At 42.1% G+C, this 21,618-nt stretch overlaps 1 protein-coding gene across 12 annotated transcripts in view; it reads right to left on the reverse strand.

Annotated features, from left to right (window-relative positions):
* R3hdm2 (R3H domain containing 2) overlaps positions 1 to 21,618 on the reverse strand; it is a 122,251-nt gene that overhangs the window by 4,254 nt on the left and 96,379 nt on the right. For 7 of the 12 annotated variants that reach the window (XM_033763720.1, XM_010644620.3, XM_010644621.3 and 4 more), the window contains 9 exons: positions 20,843 to 21,075; positions 18,794 to 18,981; positions 13,464 to 13,565; positions 11,407 to 11,649; positions 10,963 to 11,089; positions 10,561 to 10,721; positions 9,722 to 9,876; positions 6,977 to 7,077; positions 782 to 951 (listed from right to left, as the gene is read on the reverse strand). In XM_033763720.1, coding sequence (XP_033619611.1) covers positions 782 to 951; positions 6,977 to 7,077; positions 9,722 to 9,876; positions 10,561 to 10,721; positions 10,963 to 11,089; positions 11,407 to 11,649; positions 13,464 to 13,565; positions 18,794 to 18,981; positions 20,843 to 21,075 — 1,480 coding nt within the window. The remainder of the gene's footprint in view (positions 1 to 781; positions 952 to 6,976; positions 7,078 to 9,721; positions 9,877 to 10,560; positions 10,722 to 10,962; positions 11,090 to 11,406; positions 11,650 to 13,463; positions 13,566 to 18,793; positions 18,982 to 20,842; positions 21,076 to 21,618) is intronic. The other 5 variants (XM_033763725.1, XM_033763722.1, XM_033763724.1 and 2 more) reach the window with 1 other exon arrangement.

Consider the following 21,618-nt stretch of genomic DNA (forward strand, 5'->3'; position numbering starts at 1 on the left):
AAAAAAAAAAAAAAAAAAAAAAAAAAAAAAAAAAAAAAAAAAGAGAGAGAGAGAAGCACACATCATATAAACACTAAACATTATTCTCTGCATAGTCCTACAGCTTGGCTTCATATTCCCTTCTCAGGAAATAAGTTTCTCTTGTAAATTCTGCCAAAGTCCTTCAAATTGCCTTCTAGTTTTTAACTAGTTTGTATATGTGTATGCATGTATGCATGTGTTTATAAGTGTATGTATTTTACAGTACCAGGGTTGAACCAGGGCCTTGCATGTCCTAGGCAACTGCTCTACTACTGAGCTACACCTTCAGACTCTCCATTTTAAACATTCTCCGAGCATTTCTAGTGTGCATTGCTTCTGCCACCTTATATTGTCAGGTTCCTTAAAAAAAGATGTTTTTGAGGCTGGGGATTTAGCTCAGTGGTACTGCCCCTGCCTTGCAAGTGTAAGGTCCTAAATTCAATCCCCAGTGTGCGTGTGTGTGTGTGTGTGTGTGTGTGTATGAAAAGATGTTCTCTTCTGTTTCTTCTGCAAAATACTAAAAGACAGACATAAAAAGAGGCTGTTCAATCAATAACAAAGAATGTTTTTTGAGAAGAATATGGTCCTTCCCTTGCCAAGACAAGACTGGGTTTGTAAAAATGAGAACCAAGACCTGTCATGTAGAGGTACAAGATCCCAACAATGAATGTAACTGTACTGTATCCCTAAAATGTACCAATAAACTCAATTAAAGCTGAAAAAAAAAAAAAAAAAGTCAAGACTGGGTTAGAGGACTCACCTGGGGGTTGTTGTCAGGACTATACAGCTCTCCAGGTTTCTGACCCCGCTGGTCCATGCTATAATATTTACAATGATTCCACTGGACCATGGATGGGTTCTGGGGAGGTTGGGGTCCATTAGGGACATTCAGCTGCATGACCACCACACCTGGTCCAGAAGGTGACACTCCTGAGTAGCAAGAAGAAAGTAGTTGACTGAGAATTCAAACTGTATTTTGGCCTTCCAGTTAGCCCTGAGTGGGAAAGCCTGTAAATAAATCTACCCGCTTGCTTAGGATCAAACTATGTTCTGCCACAAATCTGATATGGTCGCTGATTTGGCTTCTGATTCCTTCTCCCCAAATCAGTGCAACCTTCAGCTGAAGGGAGATGAGTCCCAGATGGCAATGCTCTTCTGGCCTTCACCTGGTAACAGGCACTTTCACACGTTTGGCAGAAAAAATACTCCATTCCATCAAAGCTGGGCTTTACCAAATAATCAAGGTCAGATTGCGCAAATACAGGAGGTGGTCTGGGATATCAGCCAGGTCTGCAGCCACATGCAAACTTTTCTGGTAAGGGCTACAGATAAAGTCAGTAATCTCTGCCTGTTTTAGAGAAGGTGAATATATATTTAGTTTCATGAAGCCAGACTTAGGAAGTACTTCTTGGCCAATGGTGAGGTGAGCTGAGAAACATTTCAATTAAAAGAAATGGCATAGTGATGTATGTCATATATGGGAAATGACAAATGATTCAAGATGCTAAGACACAAGGCCTATACATAGGAAGCAGCAGGATGTAAGTTTATTTAAAAAATTCTATCAAATGTTTATTATGTGCCAGTCCTTACGCTGGGCACTCAGTGTACAACAAATAAGCCCATTCTCTGCCCTCACAGAATGGACAGTTTATTAAGAAGTTAGACATCAAACAAATAGTTGATGTCAGCTGGGTGTTGGTAGCACATGCCTGTAACCCCAGCACTTGGGAGGCTAAGGCAAGAGGATCACAGCAAGTTCAAGACCAGTCTGGACTACATAGTGAGACCCTGTCTCAAAAAGCAAAACGAAGCAAAACAACACAAACAGCTGATCTCAGAGTGGGAAGTGTATTCTCACAAGATGTTTGCTTGTTTATCCCAGAATTGCTGGGGTAGGACTGGTGCTCTGTAGAGAGAACCCATATGGCCAAATGCAGTTTAGTGAAGGGAGGGAGACTAGTGTCAGGAAGACCATTCAGGAAGCTCCTGAAACAGATGAGAAGTGTTTGAATGAAGGCAAAGCCAGAAGATGATGGGAGGGACAGATCCTCTGAAGGTTATACCAACAGGTGACAGACAGAATGCAACCCTAAGGTTTAGGGGTATCCATGGTTAGCCTCATCCACTCGCAGGATGGAGAAAGTGAAGGGCACAATGAGGTGATACTGATTTTAAATCTTCCTCAAGATAAAAGGCCAATTAAGAAACCAGGCAGAAGCAGTTTGATGGACTGTCCCTGCCGTGAGGGACAGGTAGGAATTCTGCTTCCTCACACGAGACTGTCTACTTCAGAGTTTATTCTTGACCTCCCTATCTATATCTCTTTTGAGACTGAGTTTGTGTGTATGTGAAGGCAGAGAAGTGGGAGCTGGGGTTACTGTCTTGAAAACTTGCTGAAATGCTGGTGTTTTCACGGCTTGGTGCTCTGGGGCTGCCACTGCTGCCGCCACCACATTGCTTCCTATGATGGGAAATGTGCAGCCCTGGGCACCAGTCATGCTGGGAGGTGAGTGTGATTGCTTTTCTCAGGTAGTATCAGTCAACAGAAAGGAAAAGAAATGGTAGGAGGTCTGAGAGAGGAGTTCAGGAGACATAGCATCTGTCAGATCCCATTCCCAGGCCAATCTGTGCTCCCATCCTCTAGGGCTCATCTACTCTGAGATCACAAATACAAACACACACACAGGCTTGTATCTCCCTATCCCCTGCCAAGGGGGACAGGGTATTCATCAGTATGGCTTGTAGGAAAATAGCACAGTTGTGGAGTGTCCTACATTTAACAACTCTCCTCTTACTACAGTTGCTCTAGGCATCTATTTCCCCATTCTAAAAGCCCCATCAGCTCCAACATTTTCTACCAACAAAATTGCAATTGACCTTATTCAAACTCCTCTTTGCTACCTGAGGGTCCATCACAAAAATAATAAAATCTATAGCTTTTCTAGAAGGCAGCTCATAATCTAAGCCTAATGCTCTGGGCTAGGAAAGGTAGGTGCTATGTATATGGGTAGGGGATGAGCAAAGGCAAGACAGAAAGCTCCTTATCAATATGTAATCATAGGGAACTACTGAGGGCTCAAAGAGAAGGAAGAAAGGAACAGAGTACAGTATCCATACTATTTTCTCTAATCCCAACAAAAACAAAGTCAGGGCTTTTGGTTGCAGCCTCTGTCCTGAGTTCTTCCCCATACTTAGTCCTCGCCCCTGGTCTGGAGAATTGTTGCTTCACTCAGCCGAGGACATGAGCACTACTCTGTTGATGAGGTGATTTTTATGCTTCTCTTCCTCAAGCCAAAAGTAGGTGGCATCCGTTAGCAGTTGAACTGTCGCTACTTCTTAATGTACGTTGTAGTTTAAGGAAAAACAACCCACTGCCCAGCGACAGCACTTCCATATAATCAGGTTGGGGGAATGAGCCTGGGCTGAGAGTAGGTGGAAAGGAGGAGAAAGCGGATGAATAAGGAAATCAATTTCAGCTTGAAAGCTCTGAAAGGAGAGGGGACATGTGAATGGCTTTTTAAGTGGCATCATTAAACCTGGGCAGAAAGGTCGATTGGGCAGAGCAAACCACATAAATACAAACAGATGACATTTATGTCTAGCAGAAATCTTTTTCGTTTTATGTTTAGGTTTTTTTTTTTTTTTTTAATCACTGAGGTAGAAGACTGATAAGGCTTATTCCTTACCACCAGGAACCAAATCTATGGAAAAGAATGGCCAGAAAAATAAAATCTAAAGTAACGCTTCCCAAATTATAGGATAGAAATCAATCATGACCTTTCCCCCTTTTTTTGGAGAGGTGGGAGAGGGGATTCTTCAGAAAAGAATAGTCTCAGTTTTGGAAACTCCTCAGCTAAAAAATGAGCTAGCAAGTACATGAGAGGTATTTCTGTATGCATCTCACTGTGCTGCTGTGTCACTGTGAGTTGGGAGTCTGTGTATAGGTATTGCTGCCATTTCATGTTTGTGTGCATCTTCCCCAGACAAGCATCGCTGTAGAATCTCAAGGGAACTGCAAGCCATCATTTTAGTGGAGGAAAAGTGTTTCCTGGAGTTACAGTTATAGCTAATATTAGAGGGGAGGAATTAACAGCCAGGCCTGGGGGTAAACTGGGCAACTAAAAAAATGTATTAATAAACTAGAACAGTTGTTTCAGGAACAGCCAATCCTAATCCCTGCCTTTATTTTTGGAAACGTGACCATGCTGCTATATGAGAGGAGGGTGGCTGACTGTCCTTTGAAGGTGACAGAGTAGCCCTTGTGGGCTATGTCTGTTATTTTTCCAGTAAAGGCTAAACTGAAAAATAAGGCAAAAGCATTTATCTTAGATTTGCATCAAGAAAAACTTTTAAAATTAATGGTATGGTGAATATGGTCTCTTAGATGAAATAGGTAGAACAGAGATCAACCATCTAGGAGAAATAAAAAGGGTCGGTCAGAAGCTTAGGATCAACTATGGTAGCTGGAAAGAAGGGAGATATAGCTGGAAAATCCAAATAAGCAAGGGAATTAGATAATGAAGAGATTTCAGGCACACATCTATAATCCCAGTACTCGGGAGGGCTGAGGCAGGAGGATCGCTGTGAGTTCGAGACCAGCCTGGGCTACACAGTGAGTTCCAGGTCAGTCTCAATTATACAGTGAGACCCTGTCTCAAAAGAAAACCAAAAATAAATAAATAGAGAGAGAGAGAGAGAGAGAGAGAGAGTGAGTTTTCATTTCTTTTGATTTGGGAAGCCTAGATTATCCCCTTCTACCTCAGCCCAAATCTCTAGTGTTACCAACTTCCACAATCTTTTAGTTAGCTTAACCCAGTATGGGGTTAAATAGGTAATGAAAAATAATTTTCCCTTGGTTTTTTATTCAAGGACTTTGTTATCTGAAGATGAACAGACAATAACCAGAGGTTCAATAGATAAAATTAGGCTGGGCATGGTGGCGCACACCTGTAATCCCAGCACTTGGGAGGCTGAGGCCGGAGGACTGCTGAGAATTCAAGGCCAGCCTAGGCTCCATAGTGACTTCAAGGCCAACCTGAACTATACAGCAAGACCCTGTATTAAAAAAACAACAACAAAAAAAGATAAAATTATATTCCACAAAGGATCCACACAACACTGCACATATAAGCATGCCTGTTATGCATATACATGTGTATATCTACACTACTATCTTTACAAAGAGAAGAGAAAATGCGCTGCAGTACTATGCACCACCACAGGCTACACAGGTTCTTGGAGATGGTTTGTACAATTTCCGCACTCTGCTGGGAATTTCAAGGCCAATTGCCCCTGGCGGATACTAGGAGAAACAGCAAGAGACACCACTTATATAATAAAGGATAAGAGATGCTGAATTTAAAACCCCGGTCTGTAAGTAATCCATGTTTGGCTTGATGAAGCCGAGTCATTGCTGCTGCTGCAGCTTGTTTTTTGTTTTTTTGAGACAGTGTCTCACTATATGGATTAGGCTGGCCTTGAACTTGCTGAGATCCTCCTGCCTCAACCTCCAGCATGCTGGGATTACAGGCATGTGCCACCACACCCAGCTAAGTTACTGCTTCTTTTTTGGTACCAGGATCGAACTCCGGTCCTTGCGCTTACAAGGCCGGCGGTGGAACCACTGAGCTAAAACCCTGGCCCTAAGTCACTGCTTCTTAAAAGTAGGAAGTAACTATGTTCTTTTTTATTAATAAATTTTACTATATCCCATTCCCCCCCCTCAAGCCCTCTCCCTATGTACAAAAGCTTTGTTTCCATTTTTCCCTTCTATTTTTACTTTTTTCTTGTCCTTTTCCTTTCGCTCTACCCTTGTTCCCCTTCCCATTTGAACACTTTCTAAAATTGAAAGTAACCATGTTCTATGAACAAAGATTAATTCTAGAATTGTTTATATAGCATCTAAACACAGTAAGAGTGCAAACAAATCTTATATTCCATTTCTGTATCGGGAAAACTGGCAAAATATTTCCCTCTCACCAGAAGAGGGCATTCTAACATCCACACAATACAGTGGATCAGGAGTGGTTGGAGGCTAAATGAAGAGTTCTCCAGAAGCCCTGAATGAAGTTTCTTTAACTGCATATACTGCTGTGTCACAGTGGGCTGAAAGTAAAACAAACAAGGGCAACTGTACTAGTTATGCCGAGAGCATTCTTGGCAAAGACAGACTAAAGAGGCCAAATGGCATAAACATATCCACCTGGGATAGCTGGCCCCTAGGAAGAGGTCTGTTGATTTCTCACTGGAGAGAAAGGACAGAGTATAAAAGGCTGTTGAAAATATGTTATTGAAGATATAACATAAGATACGGAAAGTCAAAAGACCCAAGTTCAAGTTCTAGCATTGTGGCTTTAGGTAAGTCATTTAATAGTATCTGGAAGTCTTAAATTTCTTCCTGACAAAAGTGTAAGAATTAAAAGTCACAATGTATGTGAGTACACACTAAAAACTGCTAAGCAGACCTTTAGATAAAACTAAAAAGCATTTTTTTTTCAACTTCTCTGACACTCCCAAAAGAAAAGAAAAGAAAAGAAAAGCTCTCTGAAAGGAGAAAAAGTATAGGAGATGGAGGCAAGTATTTTGTAATCCAAAGGCATGTGAAGTGTAATGCTGGATTCAGGAAAAAAAAAAAAAAAAAGACAATGAGAAAAAGGAACCCAAAGATGTGGCCATCTCAAAGATGGGGCAACAGGGGGCTGGGGATTTAGCTCAGTGGCACTGTGCCTGCCCCACAAGCGCAAGGTCCTGAGTTCAATCCCTGGTACAAAAAAAAAAAAAAAGATGGGGCAACCAGCCTTCTGTCTTCAGAGGTTACTTTGGTCTTTCTTCGTGATGGTGCCACAGCCAATCCCTGAATCCTTCACGCCCTTCCCAGCTCTAAGAGCACAATCCATTGAAATGTGTGCCCTTGCCAGTGACCAAGCCCTCCTCAAATTCTTCATCCTCTTACCTGAGTACTGCTGTGGCATCTGTGGTGGACTGCAGGGAGAGGGAGACTGAGGCATCTGGTACTGCTCAGAGCCAGGAGGCTGCAGAAACCCCACAGAAGGGCTGGAGAGATGAGAAGAGAAGAACAGTAAAGCAATACATGGAAGAACACAGCTCCTGGCAAACAGCTGGTGCTTCCTGAGTCTCCCTTGTGGGAAGCAGAGGCAGTTTCAAGCCATTCCCAGACCAATTTGCCAAGCAATTTTTTAAATCACTCATCAGTTCAAAGTTAATTATATGTATTTGTACTTGATCATCTTTCAATTAGGAAGCTGTGATCAGCGCTACAGATAGAATGTTAGTGCCACATGCTCTTCCCAACAGTGTGGACATACACACATACACACAGATTCTAGAAACACAACAGAAACAGGCAAAGATAGTGCCAAAGACATACATATTTATATAGTGCTAAGAAGAGATGAGTAAAAGCTAAGTTTAGGATCTATACACAATGGCAAACAATGAGAATTACCTACAGACAAATAGGAAAACCTCCCACAAAACTCAAAACAATATTGAGATATGCATATAAAAAGACAAATAAACAAATATACACTGAGACACAGATACACTGAATCATATATAGTTAGACCCAGATTTGATTTCTAGTTCCAGCTCTATTTCTAACCAACTATGTAACTTTGGGTAAGTTTCTTAATATCCCTAGCTGGAATTTCTTCTTTTAAAAACTATGGGAAGCCAGGCGTGGTAACACCACCTATAATCCTAGCATTTGAGAGGTGGAGGCAGGAGGATCCCTGAAAGTTCGGGGCTAGCCTAAACTACATAGCAAGACCTTGTCTCAAAAAACCAAACAACAGGTTGAAGGGAGGGCAGAATGGGGAAAAAAATAGGAACCAAGACAGATTATGAAAAGGTGTACATTTCCAATGATGAATGTCATTATATTGTATACCTAAAATGTACCAATAAACTTAGTTTAAAAAAATAAAACTATGGGAAACTAATAACTGGGCATGGTGGGGCATGCCTGTAGTCTCAGTTACATGGGCACATAGGGCAGGAGCATCAAAAGTATGAAGCCAGCCTGAGCAACTTAGCAAGACTCTTGTCTCAAAAAATTAAAATGGTCAGGGCTGGGAATTTAGCTCAGTGGTTCCACCGCCTGCTTCAGTGTAAGGTCCCGAGTTCAATCCCCGGTACCAAAAAAAAAAGGGTTAAGGAGGCAGCTCATTAATAGAACTCCTGCCTAGAATGCATGAGGCTGTGGATTTAATCCCCAGAACCACAGACAAAGATAAAAAACAAAAACAAAAACAGCCAGGCATGGTGGCATATTCTCATGGTCCCAGAACTCTGACGGACTGGGGCAGGAGGATTACAGGTTCAATCCCAGACTGAGTGGCTTGGTGACTTGATGAGACCCAGTCTCAAGATGAAAAGTGAAAAGAGACTGGGGATGTACTCAGTATGAAGGCTTAGGCCTCAATCTCTAATACTTCAAAACAAAAACAAACACAAAAAACTAAAGGAAACCAGACAAGGTAGCATGTGCCTGTAGTCTCAGCTACTAGAGGGTGAGGTGGAAGAGTGGGAGAATCACTTGAACCCAGAAGTTTGAGCATAGTGAGACCCTATCTCTAAGTAACTTAACTAACTAAATAGGGAGAGAAACATAGAAATACAGAGGTGGACTAGATTTTTTTTCTCAGTACTGGGGATCGAACTCAGGACCTTGTGCTTGCATGGCATGCACAGTGCTACTGAGTGACATCCCTAGCCCTGGACTAGACTTTTTCGGGAGGTTTTTTTGAGACAGGGTCTCATTATGTAGCTGAGACTGCCCTGGAACTCACTATGTAGTCCAGGCTGGTCTCAAACTCCCAGCAATCCTCCTGCCTCAACCTCTGGGATTACAGGCATGCGCCACCACACCCGGCAAAGGACTAGACTATTTCTAAAGTGCCTTCTACTCCTACAATTCTATTAGCTATGACCTATTCTTAGATATATCTCCCATTAGAGTTTCAACATAGATTAAACAAATATATTAAAAAATTCACAAGTCAGGTGTGGTATTCGTGCCTGTAATCCCAGCACTGGGGAGGTTGAGGCAGGAGGAGGACTGAGGCATGTTCAAAGCCAGCCTGGGCTACAATCTAGTTCAAGGTCAGCCTGAACTACACAGTGAGACCCTGTCTCAAACGATCCCTCCCAAATGTATATACATGCACCCCAAAACTGTATCACTTAATGATGATCAGCTTCTATCTCATAGTTTTAAATTCTATTGATTTGAAAAAAAATGAATATTATAAAGCATGTGTCTTTGTGGCTTTTTTGTTATTGGTGGTGCTTTTTGTTGTTGAGACAAGGTCTCACTATGTAGTTCAGGCTGGTCTTTTTTCCTTTTTATTTTCCTTGAGACAAAGTCTTGCTATTAGTTCAGGCTGGCCTTGAACTTATTGCAATCCTCCCGCCTCAGCCTCCCAAGTGCTGGGGTTATAGGCATGTGACACCACACCCAGCATTTAGGCTGGTCTTGAACTCACTATGTGGCCCAGGCTGAACTCCAACCTTCCAGTTATCCTTCTACTTCAGCCATTCAAGTGATGGGACTACAGGTGTGCACTACCACGCCGGCTTCTTCCTCTTGTTTTTCTTAGGCCAGTGTAAACAAAAGGATGTATGACAGCTACTGAAGATCTATGGCAGATATGCCCCCACTCCCTGTGGTCCTCACCTCGTACCGTTCTGCTGAGTGGGTGGGATCATGCTGTAGTATACGGGCACGCCTGCGGTAGGGAGGCCTCCTTGCACAGACTGACTCACAGGGACCAGCAGGGGTTGCTGGAAAGGTGGCTGGACCACATTTTGTGAGTCACTGCCCACTGGGACCTAAATAGAGAAGAGGAGAGTAACTACTTGGACTCTCACTGAACTCATTCAGAAAACAGCCTAGTCATTATTAGACCAGGACATTGCACCTTTCCTCTCTAGAGAAGTTAGACTTCTTCCTGTTTTCCTCATCTAACCAAAGGAAATGCTCAGAGTTATCACATTTCACCCTTATCTAAATACAACCCTTGGGCGGGCACGTGACATAGAAGAGCCTGATTTCTTTTATATCCTACTTTATTTTTCTTTTTTGGTATGGGGATCAAACTCAGGACCTTGTGCTTGCTAGGTAGAGCTATGCCACTGAGCTACATCCCCAGTCCTATACCCCTTTCCTGGTCATATACACTGTATAAAAAACAAATAATTTAAAGATTCTTCCCTGACTCTTTGGGCTTTCATTCAGAGGAAAAAAAAAACCCTAAAATGCTGGGCATGGAGGTGCATACCTGTAATCCCAGCACTCAGGAGGCTGAAGCAGGAGGATTGCTGTGAGTTCAAGGCCAGCCTGGACTATATAGCAAGACCTTGACTCACCAAAACAAAATATAAAAATTCCTAAAACTTCTAAGGGGAAGTGGAAGATATTTTAGTATTTGTGCTGTCAGTCTGAAGACCCTGGGAGGCTATTCTTTTTCCCCATTCTGAGACTTGGTGACTTTTCCCAACACAGAATGTACCCACTTGGTAAGAAGGCAGTGGAGTATACTGAACCACCAGGCCTTGCATCTGGCTCCCCATACTGCTCCTCTGGTTGCTGAGCAGGCCCTGGTTCTGGGGCTGCTGGACCCCAATTATGCCTTGGTAAGCTGCCTGCTGCTGTGTAGGCATCATGGGCTGTAAACCTAGGGTTGAAAAAGCAGAGAAGACATTATTACGAATGTTTAGGAAGTCATACTCTATCAGTAATTTCCCTTTTCATTTTATTTTTACCTTTTCTTTTTCTCCCTGGGCTCCTCTTTAGGACCCTATTCATTCTTGTATTATTATTATTATTATTATTACTATTTTTAATGGGGAAGGTAATTCTGGCTTTCTTAGTTTCTGCTCTATCCACTACCTTCTTATACCAATGGTTCCTCTTACCAGGCTGCTGGGATGGCTGAGGCAGCTGCTGACCACGCTGGGGGCTATAGGCCATCGGGTGAGACAGAGGTCGATATTGCTGGTTGGAGTTAGGATACTGTCCAGGAGGATAGTAAGAAACCTGGATCTATGGTGAGAAGAAATAGGTGTGAGAGGTTCCTTTAATTCAGCCCAACATTCACAAAATACTAAATGCCTCAGGACTGATGGCCAAAAATCTGTAAGAGAAGATACTTGGGGCTTACAATTTGTTGGATTATCACACAAATTTGAAAAAAAAAAACAGGATTTATGTTATAAAAAAAGGAGATCTTCTGGCTTGAATGACGACTCTCAAGTGCGCAGTGGGGAGAGTATCCCCTTGGTCTGTCTAAACTAAAGGAAGAAAAGAAGATTACCAGACAAACTGAATTGGTGATTAGAAGTGGGACAGGGGCTGCTCACCTGTTGAGGGGGCTGCATGTAGCCCTGGGGTGGCAGGACTTGCTGAGAAGGTGGTGCATGGCTAGAGGCGGCATAGTTGGAAGTGGGGAGGGGCTGTCCTGGGGATGCCATGATGAAGCTAGTCTGCTGAGCGTGCTGGGAGATAAGTGGGGGCTGGAACAGAGCTGAGGATGGGTCAGCTGCTTCAGTAGAACCTTGTCGGCTAAGGCTCATTTGTCCAAAGGGGTTGCTGAGATCATCTGCCTGTTGAGAGAGTGGGTGACTCAAGGATTGAGGCTGTATTAAGACCCATGTCTTTGGTTTCAACATAGAACATCAAAAATAGCAATGTTCTCTAAAACTTTTCTTACACCATTTTGGAACAGTCCTGTTCTACATCTTGAAAAGTATTTCTTAGCCATAAGCCTCTGTTAAGTGATATTTTAAATAGTTACAAATTAAATGTTTTAATCCTAAATTGAGAACCAGTCTCCCTATCACAGGTAAAGGAACAAGGACTATCCTGATTACGACTGCAATTAGAATTAGTCCTAACAAAAAGGAGGAATGATACAACTTTATCTATGGGGGGTAAAAAAAGGACAAATTAGTCCTGGTTTAAGAGTGTACTTCCTGTCTTCCTCTTGCCCCAAACCACAGAAGGGCCCTACTTTGTTATAAATCCTGTTTTTTTATAATAAAGGACCCAGATAACACCTTGAATGGATATGGAGGACTATGTTCACGTGTCTTGACACCTCTGCCTTACAGCAAAGGATTGATGGGCTCCACTCCTGCTGACTATGTCCTTATTCCCTCTGGAGGTCATTTCCACCTTTGTTCTTTGACACAAGCCTAGAGTTCTCCTACCCTTCTGAAACCACTTCCAATTCTCACCTCAGAAAGGAGGCCAGGGTGAGAGGCTGAGCTGGAGGAGGAGAGTGACTGGCCAGGCTGTAATTATCTTTACTCTCAGCCTTCTTCCCTAAGCACCAAGAGTGATGGTGTTCCATCTCTCATTTTTATGCTGATACAGTAGCTTCCTCTTTTCTTCTATACTGCATTTTTCCACCCTTCTATTCTCTGGACAGTAATTCTTGGGCACATATATATACACACACACATGCATGCAGCACTCATGCACACCAGAATAAGGGTTTTTTATTTTTTATTTTTTTAAGGGTTTTTTAAACAAGAGAAACTAGTAGAAACCAAAAGACAATGTTGTCCGGCAGTTTTTTACTCAATTTTCAAGAATCTGTTTGGTACTATAGTGGTCATGAATAGATGACATGAGGACTTGAGCTTATTTATAGGTCTATATTCCAGGACTTTCAGAATGGAGGTAAGAGAGGTAAAATGAACAAAGGGATTCTAGTGAAAAGGCAGAAGTATGATTAATATAAAGTAAAAACTAAGGACTCCTATAACCCTAATGAAAATTATCAATAATGGTCAACAATAAGGTTATCAGTCCTTCAAAGGATTTGTAGGCAGGGTACAAATAGTTTAAATAGCACACATAATGTACAGTGTAAGAGGATGCTTTTTATATAAAATGATATAGTAAGACAGGTCAAATGGGTAAGACTATTACATTTTTACTACTGGTACTAGAGAAGCCTGCAGTTGTATTATTTATTTATTTGCAATGCTAGGGATCAAAGCCAGGACTTTGTGCATGGTAGGCAAGCGCTTTACCACTGAACCAAATCACCAGTCCTGTGTATTTATTTCAAATGAAATTGCAGAGAATCATTTTGTAAAGAATTAACTGAATTCCTCAGACAAGTCCAGGGAGCAAATCAGATGAAGGATGTACATGACAGATGAGGTTCGGCCAACATCCAATCCTCCCTGCCTCTCCAAACTCAGTGTTTCTGTCTTAAATTTAGGTGTATTTTGCTGAGCTATGATGAGGTAATTAGAATGGAATACATACAGTTCAGCCTGTGCTGGCCTTTCAAGAATAGCTTTCAACATGCCCTCCAAAGTATGACAACCTTGCAAGGTCATCATAGACTGACCCAGACATGCCCACATATTGACAAAACAAAAAGGGGTAATGGAGTTTATACCATGTTGTACTGCTGGGGTGGAGAAACTGGCAGAAGGACCTGGGGACAGGAGCTTGGAGAGAACTGAACAGGCTGCGGAGAGGGCTGCAGAGCTGGGACTGGCTGTAAACCAGCAGAGAGGCATGTAGAAAAAGAGAGGAGAAAAGGGAAAGGCAGGGGGCAGAGATGGGGAGGGAAAGGGAAGGAACAACAAGGTTAATCAAAACGAAATTTCACTTGAATCACAAGGCTGTTGAGCAGGCTGGTGACCAAAACTGGGTCAGCTAGTGGCTCATCTCTCTGACAAACAAGCAATCTCTCTTATGAGGAGAAACTCACCACAGTACTTCCTGCCCCATTAGCCACTTAGAACTCTGCAACTGTTGTGAGCAATCTGAGGAATCTCAGGACCAGGGACTGCTTGATTCCAAACAAGGCCTTTTCCAAAGCATGTTTTCCTGACCAGGAGATTCTTTCCCAGCTCAATCACAACCTTTCTGAAAGCCCACTGGAGAAGGGATTCCTGTCTGCACTGCTACACTGTTTCTATAAGAAGAGTCATCCAAGGTCAGCTTTCTTGGAGAAAGCCCTCATTTACAGGGACTGGCTCCCTCCTGAGGGCAGAAAAGGAAAAAACACTCAGTTGATGCCTGCTTCAGGCTACTTCCTCCTGCTTCAGGATTTTCTATGTTCCTCCAGGCTGTGAGAGTAGTATGAAAAATGCCCCCATAAGCAAACAGGGAGGATTTAGGGATAAAATATAAATAACTTAGTTGTAGATTTTGACTCTCTAGTTCCTTCACTCGCCTCAAATGGAGAATTTGTTTAGGAACATGCAGTGCTCTAAATTAACTGACAGGTACTTTTTTTTTTTGTTTTTTAAATCTTTTTTTTTCCTCAGTTATTTCAATCATCTCATCAGTCTTCAGTTGTAGCCTGCAAGTTGTAGGAGGGATGGGAGAAGGAGAGAGATGAGGAAGAGAAGAGAAATAATATTTATATAGTCTCATGACAACCTCACAAGAATCCCATAAAGAGATATGATAACTTATAACTAATAAAGTTAAGCTCAGATAAATTAAATTGCTCACTTAGGTTCCCACAGCTAATATGACAAAGCTGGGATTGAAACCAAATTCAGGACATGTGTTCTTCCCAGTTTACTCTAGTAGTAGTGAGAAGGTGAAAGAAAAAGACAGAAGAACTTCTCAGGCATCATCCACAAGGCTCTTCCTTCTGTATTTAGTGTTAGGAGGTGTGGGGTCTGTGGTATCAACACCCTCATCTCCCACATATCTTCAGGAGACTCACAGAAGAGACTGACGGCACAGGAGTCAGACAGCTTAGGAATTTTGAATACCCCTAATGAGGGAGAATACTCTGGAGGCCTCAGAAGAGGACCTAATACCTAGATTTTAAAAATGTAAGTCATTTTTAAAAAGTGAGTTTGTTGGTACATTTTAGGGATACAGTACAGTTACATTCATTGTTGGGATCTTGTACCTCTACATGACAGGTCTTGGTTCTCATTATGTAAGTCATTTTGATTAGGAAAGTTATTGAGAATTCCTTGTGTGACCTAGCAAGGTCCTTGCTGTAGCCTGGAAAATGAACTCTTAGCCCTAACGACACACTTATTTTCTATAACCCAATGATAACTCCAAATGTGACTGCAGGTCAAGTTGTTCAGCATCAGGTGACTCTTATACATACATCTTTTCTATTATTCTGATCTTCCTCTTGCTCTTGGAGGAGGGCCTAACTTAGTTCAGGCCTTACATATATTGGGGAAAAGGAATAGTAAAGTGGTAAAACAATTTTACTTGTCCTTATGCTTATCTTTTGTGTGTGTGATATGAAGGGGTTGAACTCATGCTAGGCAAGTATTCTACCACTGTGCTATATCCCAGCCTTTTATTATTTTGAGACAGGGTCTAATTAAGTTACTGCTCAGGCTGGGCTTGGACTTGTGATGATCTTCCTGTCTCAGCCTCCCATAATGCTAGAGATTACAGGCATGTGCCAGCATGCTTAGCCTGGCTGTGGTTTTTTTGCTTTTTTTAAAACAGATTCTTGCTATGCAGTTCAAAATGGCCTTTAACTCACTACCTTGAATTTATGGTGATCCTCCTGCCTCGGCCTCTCAAGTGCTAGGATTATAGGTGTGTGCCACCATGCCCGGTGTGTGGGCTTTAAATAGTGAAGAGAGAAGAAATCATGCTTCTCTCCTGGGGAAGGGCAATAGTAAAGGTATGGAACACAATGCTTTTTTTTTGTTATTCTACGAGTACCCTCAAGTTACAGTTCTCTATTAATCTCAAACTCCAGAGCCAAGAAACCTTTGAGAAACAATGAGGCTGTGGCTGCCACCTACTGGTGAGTTCTGGGACAGATTAATGGCTTTTGGATGCCGGAGGACTCCAGGAGAGACATTAAGAGGGCTTCTTTGCAAGAGGTCCACTCCAGCTTAAGTCAATTGGGCAAAAGGTGATTACTGGCCCCTTTATTCTCACCCTTGCTCCTGGCTTTCACATGTTTCACTGACATATGAGATGAAGGTCTGCTTGGACAGAGGAGGCCTGACAAGAAGGGCATAAACACAATTCTACCAGTATTAATCTCAGGTCTGTAACAAATGCCTCTTGCCACAGAGCTAAAAGTAACTTATCTATCCTTTCTTAAAGTTTTTCTTGTAAGGAAAAGCTATAGTGCAAACAGTGGTGTGTGCATGTGTGGTCATTTCCTTCATTTTTATGCTGCTATATACCATCTGAGAAACTGAATAGTAATTATTCTTGGGCTCAGCAACTTTAGTTGAGAACCCTAAATACTGACACTAGTCAGGGAAAAAGAAAAGTAACAATAAAAGGCAGTAGGATAAACTGCTGGGTGTGGTGGTGCACGCCTGTAACCCCAGCACTCGGAAGGCTGAGGCAGGAGAATTGCTGAGAGTTTGAGAACAGCCTGGGCTACACAGTGAGTTCCAGAGCAGTCTGAACTACATAGTGAGACCCTGTCTCAAAAAACAAAACAAAAAAAAGCAGTAGGATAAGGAAGGGCTAAAAAGAGAAAAGTAGAAAGAATAAAAAATGAGATATATACAGTGGGGTTAGGGTGGTAAAACTTTAGCAGCTACCAATGTTTTGGGGACACTAAAATTACTTAGGATAAAATACTTTACTTTGGGGCCGGGGATTTAGCTCAGTGGTTCTGCACCTGCCTCGCAAGCTCAAGGACCCAAGTTTGATCCCTGGTACCAAAAACAAACAAAAAAACTCAAAAAACAAACCACTTTACTTTGGAATTTGTGGTTATGATTAAATTCAAGAGTCAAATCTATTGAGGGAACAGAGATTTTTGCATCAAACTGTTTTCCATCCCCAAGACATAATCTCTCACCTAGTAACGTATTTACTCCAGGTAATGAGTCAGTGCCAAAATTGGAGGTTTAGGACTCATCATTTGGGTATTCACTCTAAAATTTTAAGTCCAAAACTGTTATTCTCTTATCTCCTTCTCTTTTTTGTTTTATTTTTTGAGATAAGGTCTTGCTTTGCAGTTTGGCTAGATTTGAACTACTGATCCTCCTGCCTCAGCCTCCCAAGTGCTAGGTTTATAGGCATGTACCTTCACACTCAATTTCCTTTCCCATTCTTGTCTGTTTTAGGTATAGATGGCAGAAGGAAGGTGAGACAGATGGAAGACTAACAAGAAGAAAAGGAAATAAGACTGTAATAAATACATTTTAGGAAAAAAAGAACTAAAACATATTGCGACCTTGGAAAAGTGAGATATACACACACAAAAGCACAGTAGGAGACAGCCAGAAGAAGAAGCAGTTTACCCATTTACAGGTTTGAGCTAAGACACAGGCAGAGAAAAGCACATATACATGCAATGCCTCAGTAAGGGAAGCTGATACAAGCAAGACTTTATAGGAAATATGGTGACAGAAGAAGAAAGCACTACAGAGACTGATTTAGAGACTGAAATGAAGGGTAAGAACTGCATGCGGGTTACATTAGACACAAAGTCATATTTCCTATATCTTCTCTGTTGTTTCCTTAAGCTTCTTGGTATGTGAGATGGGGCAGTGCTGAGCCATTCTGGGGTCTTTCCACTTGAGTTTTTAGTTCCTAGGGTAATAGTGCTTGGAACCTGTTTCTTGTCCCTAAGGAAAAGATATATCTAAGGTCACAGTGGACTAACTGAGCAGGGAGAAATGGAGTTTCGCACATGAAATAAAAACTTAAACTGCAGCAGGAAGAAGTAGAGACGTGAGTTCCTGATTACCAGAGAATATTTCAGTGTAAAATATGGGGCTTGAGCTGGGCATGCTAGTGCACACTTGTAATCCCAGTACTCCGAAGACTTAGGAAGGAGGATTGCCTTGAATTTGAGGTCAACCTGGACTACATAGAGATCCTGGCTCAAAAAACCAGAAAAGGGGGCTCTACTCATGTAGAAACCTGTTTATGGAAGAAGAGACTATGTGAAGATTTTGGCACAGCCAATATCAGAATTGTCTTTCTTTTTTTTTTTGAGACAGAGTCTCACTATGTAGTTGAGACTGACCTGGAACTCACTATGTAGCCCAGGCTGGTCTCGAACTCACAGTGATCCTCCTGCCTCAGCCTCTCAAGTGTGGGATTACAGGCATGTGCAACCACGCCTGGCCCAATATCAGAATATTAAAGTGGCTATGAAACCTAGGACACTGAAGTTCCAGTTTTGAATAAGACCTGATTCTTAGGCCGATGACTTACATGGTTTTTCTGGAAGCAAAACTTTCCTCAAACTCTAATTGCTATCAATATCTACCAATCTAGCAATAAAAAGAGAAAGCCATTGCTCTTTTTTGGCATACAAAACCAAGACAATTTCGGTGGTCTGTGGGTTTGCAGTCATGAATGTTTTTCTTTTCACACTATACCACAACAAATAAATGTGTTTATGATTCAACATATTCCATCAGTCTATGTTGAAAACTATAATTTGTTCAAGTTGCATGCATGAATATAGTGAGCAAAATCATCTTGCTAATTGTAAAGAACATACAAGTACAGTAGAAATGCAATGTAAGGTAGATCCGATTGACAATTCTTAGGAAGAAGTTATAAACCCAAAACATAAAACAAAACAAAAACAAATACCAGGCTAATTTAGTAAGTGTATTTTGACCAAATCTTTGCCCCAATTCTTTTCTCCTTACAACAAATGAAAATGGGGAAGAGAGTGGCATATTTTTTAAAAAACTGATCCTTTCTGTCACCAACAGCACAACACACATGACTATACTTCCAGAGCTTGCTTGAATCAGAGAAGGGGCTCTTTGCTGAGTGGTGACTCACCTGTGAGATCATGTGATTATTCAAGGGTGGCTGTTGCTGAGGTGTGGGTGGGAGAGCAGGAAGTTGCTGCTGCTGCGGTGGCGGCTGCTGCTGCTGCTGTTGTGGCTGGGCAGTACAAGGAAGAAGACCCCTGACAGACTGGGGTGAGGTGACCTGGTTGCACACTTCTGGGGCACCTAGTGCCATACCTAAGGCAAAGAGGAAGACAGACCCAGAGTTGTAAACACAAGCCATGAATTTAACTCCTGAAGAGTCAAGTTGCAGGGCTCTACTTTTTCCTTGCCCTCTCTCTTCACTCCTATCTGCCCATCCTTCCCCACTTTCTGAATATCCATACATAAACACAGACACGTTTCAGCTGCCTTGCTGATAGGCACTTGCCTCCTACCAGGTTTCTGCTCTCCACGGACAGGAATCACCTTGACTGTCAATCTTTGGCTGGGGATTGAATGAGATGTGAAGCTGTTAAGGCATCTCCCCTGAAGTGCCTAAACTGTGCCCATCATGATTAGATGGATGAAAACATGAATCTTTATTTCCTGGAAAGGTACAGATTCTGACCTGTTTTCTCTTTGCTTTCTTCTCAACTTGAAGTATCAACTTTGCCTTTTCTAGCACACACATGAGTACATACATACATAGGACACCTGCATGCCATGCCAGGAATCGAATCCAGGCCTCAAGCATGCTAGGCAAGCACTCTACCACTGAGCTACACCTGCAGCTTTACACTCAACATTTACCCAACTATTTTTTCCACTTTCTGGCTTTCCAAAGGATTCATATATTCACACAATATATTTTTTTAAATGAAGAGAAAAAGGTTTATTTTGGTTCACCACACAACATACTTTCTCTAACCACTATACGCCAGGCATATAATGGATGAATGAATGAAAGACACAAAGGTGAAGGAAATGCAAGCCTTGCCTTTGAAGACACACAGGATCTTCTGATAGAAGATGGACATCCATACAAATATCACAATTTGATAAGGATAAGGGATATATCAGTGATAACCACACCAGAGTTGAACCACACCAAATGAGGAAGCAATAATTCCTGGCAAGACCAGGAAGGATTTATTTATTTATTTAAGGGAAGGATTTAAAGAGATGACAGGAGAGATGGGTTTGAAGGATGATTAGAAGATTTTACTAACAGAGGGGGCAAAGTTAATACCATATTTAAGAAATGGTTGGAAGGATGGAGAAGGTTGGCTATCTGAAAATGAGACTGCAGTGAAAAAGTAGGGTCAGGAAGTTATGCTGTATCAAGTAGTTTAGACTTTATTGTGCAAGTGATGCAGAAACATGAACATTTAACAGGGGACTGATATGATTAGATTCATATTTTAGATTGGTAAATTGGCTCTAAAAAGGGCTGAGAATGAAGCAGAGAGATCTGCTTGGGGGCTAATATAATTAAATAAAGTAATTACATAAAAGTAAATAAAGGGCAGGTTAAATGTAAAAGCAGTGGAATGAGGAAAGAGACAATAGAGAAAGACAATAGAGACCTAACAGAGGCAAAAATCTTCACTCTGCCAATGACTGCTGAGAGTAAGACCTATAGAACTTCGGGAGTGAGATTCAAGCAATACTTCAGAGGAAGGAGGAAGGTGGAAGGTGAAGAGAAGTCCACTGTATGCAGACAGTTAAATGCCTCTCTGTTAAAATAAAGCAAGAACAGCCAGGTGTGGTGGCACACACCTGTAATCCCAGCACCTGGGAGGCTGAAGCAGGAGGACTGCTGTGAGTTTGAGGTCAGCATGGACTAAACAGTGAGTTCAAGGCCAGCCTGAACTACACAGCGAGACACTGTCTCAAAAACCCAGAAACAAACAAACACAAACAAAAAGAAAATCAGACAGGGACTAGATCTAAGAATGGATAATCGATCTAAGAAATCAAATTTCTCCTCCTTTGGCTGTTTTAAGTTTCCAGGAAACTATACTGGGATAAATATTTGTAAGAAGTATCAGTGATGTTTTATAAAAGACAAGCAAAAAGGGAAGTGTGTGATATGAAAGGAAAGACGCTACAGTACCTGGCCTGGACAGCCTTCCTGCACTGCCACCTTTACTGCTGCCAATGCTGTCACCTCGGGTGAGGATAGAAATTCCGCTGAAACTGCTAGCTTTGGTGACAGGGGGTCGCATGCTCCGGACAGAGCCATCCGAGTCTGTACTACTCCAAGGCCGGGGCTCCAAGGATTTGAGTTCGCTGTCTGTGCTGCTCTGGCGGCTGCTTGAGGTACGGCTCAGCCCTTCTCGGTGCCCCCTGCAGAGACCACAGTGGTCAGAGCACCCCCCACCCACCACTTCAACAGAAGGGCCAGGAGAGAGTCTTTTCTATTCTCTCAGTGACAAGAAAGGGATAAGGATTAGAGGGAGGTAGACACTGACTTCTTGTTAGTTGGCTGGCCAACTAAGACTTCATGGGAACAGACAGAACAAAATCCAGTACAGTAACAAAGATCACAGAGGCATATCTGAAAAACAGTGCACTGGCAGCTAATTTAATACATTCACTGAACCAGAGGTAGATGGAAAACCACATACATGATGCTGAGATTGGCTGTGGTCCTTTCCCCACCCTCTGTGGGGATCCCACACATGCAGGAAATAGTGGGGAGGAAAAAGGCAGCAGCTCCTTTTGGGAGAAAAACAAAAGGCCTCCCAGAAGTTACTATTGCTAGAAGGCACAAGGAGCCAATGACATCAGTATATCCCACAAAAGATCTTCTACATAATACGCATCTAAGCCAGCGAAGTGCTGCTTTGGCCACTTTTCCAGGGGTTACAAAAAAAAAAAAAAAAAAAA

This window comes from Fukomys damarensis, unplaced genomic scaffold (assembly GCF_012274545.1).
Source record: "Fukomys damarensis isolate Sample0158 unplaced genomic scaffold, DMR_v1.0_HiC HiC_scaffold_15, whole genome shotgun sequence".
Classification (NCBI taxonomy): domain Eukaryota; kingdom Metazoa; phylum Chordata; class Mammalia; order Rodentia; family Bathyergidae; genus Fukomys; species Fukomys damarensis.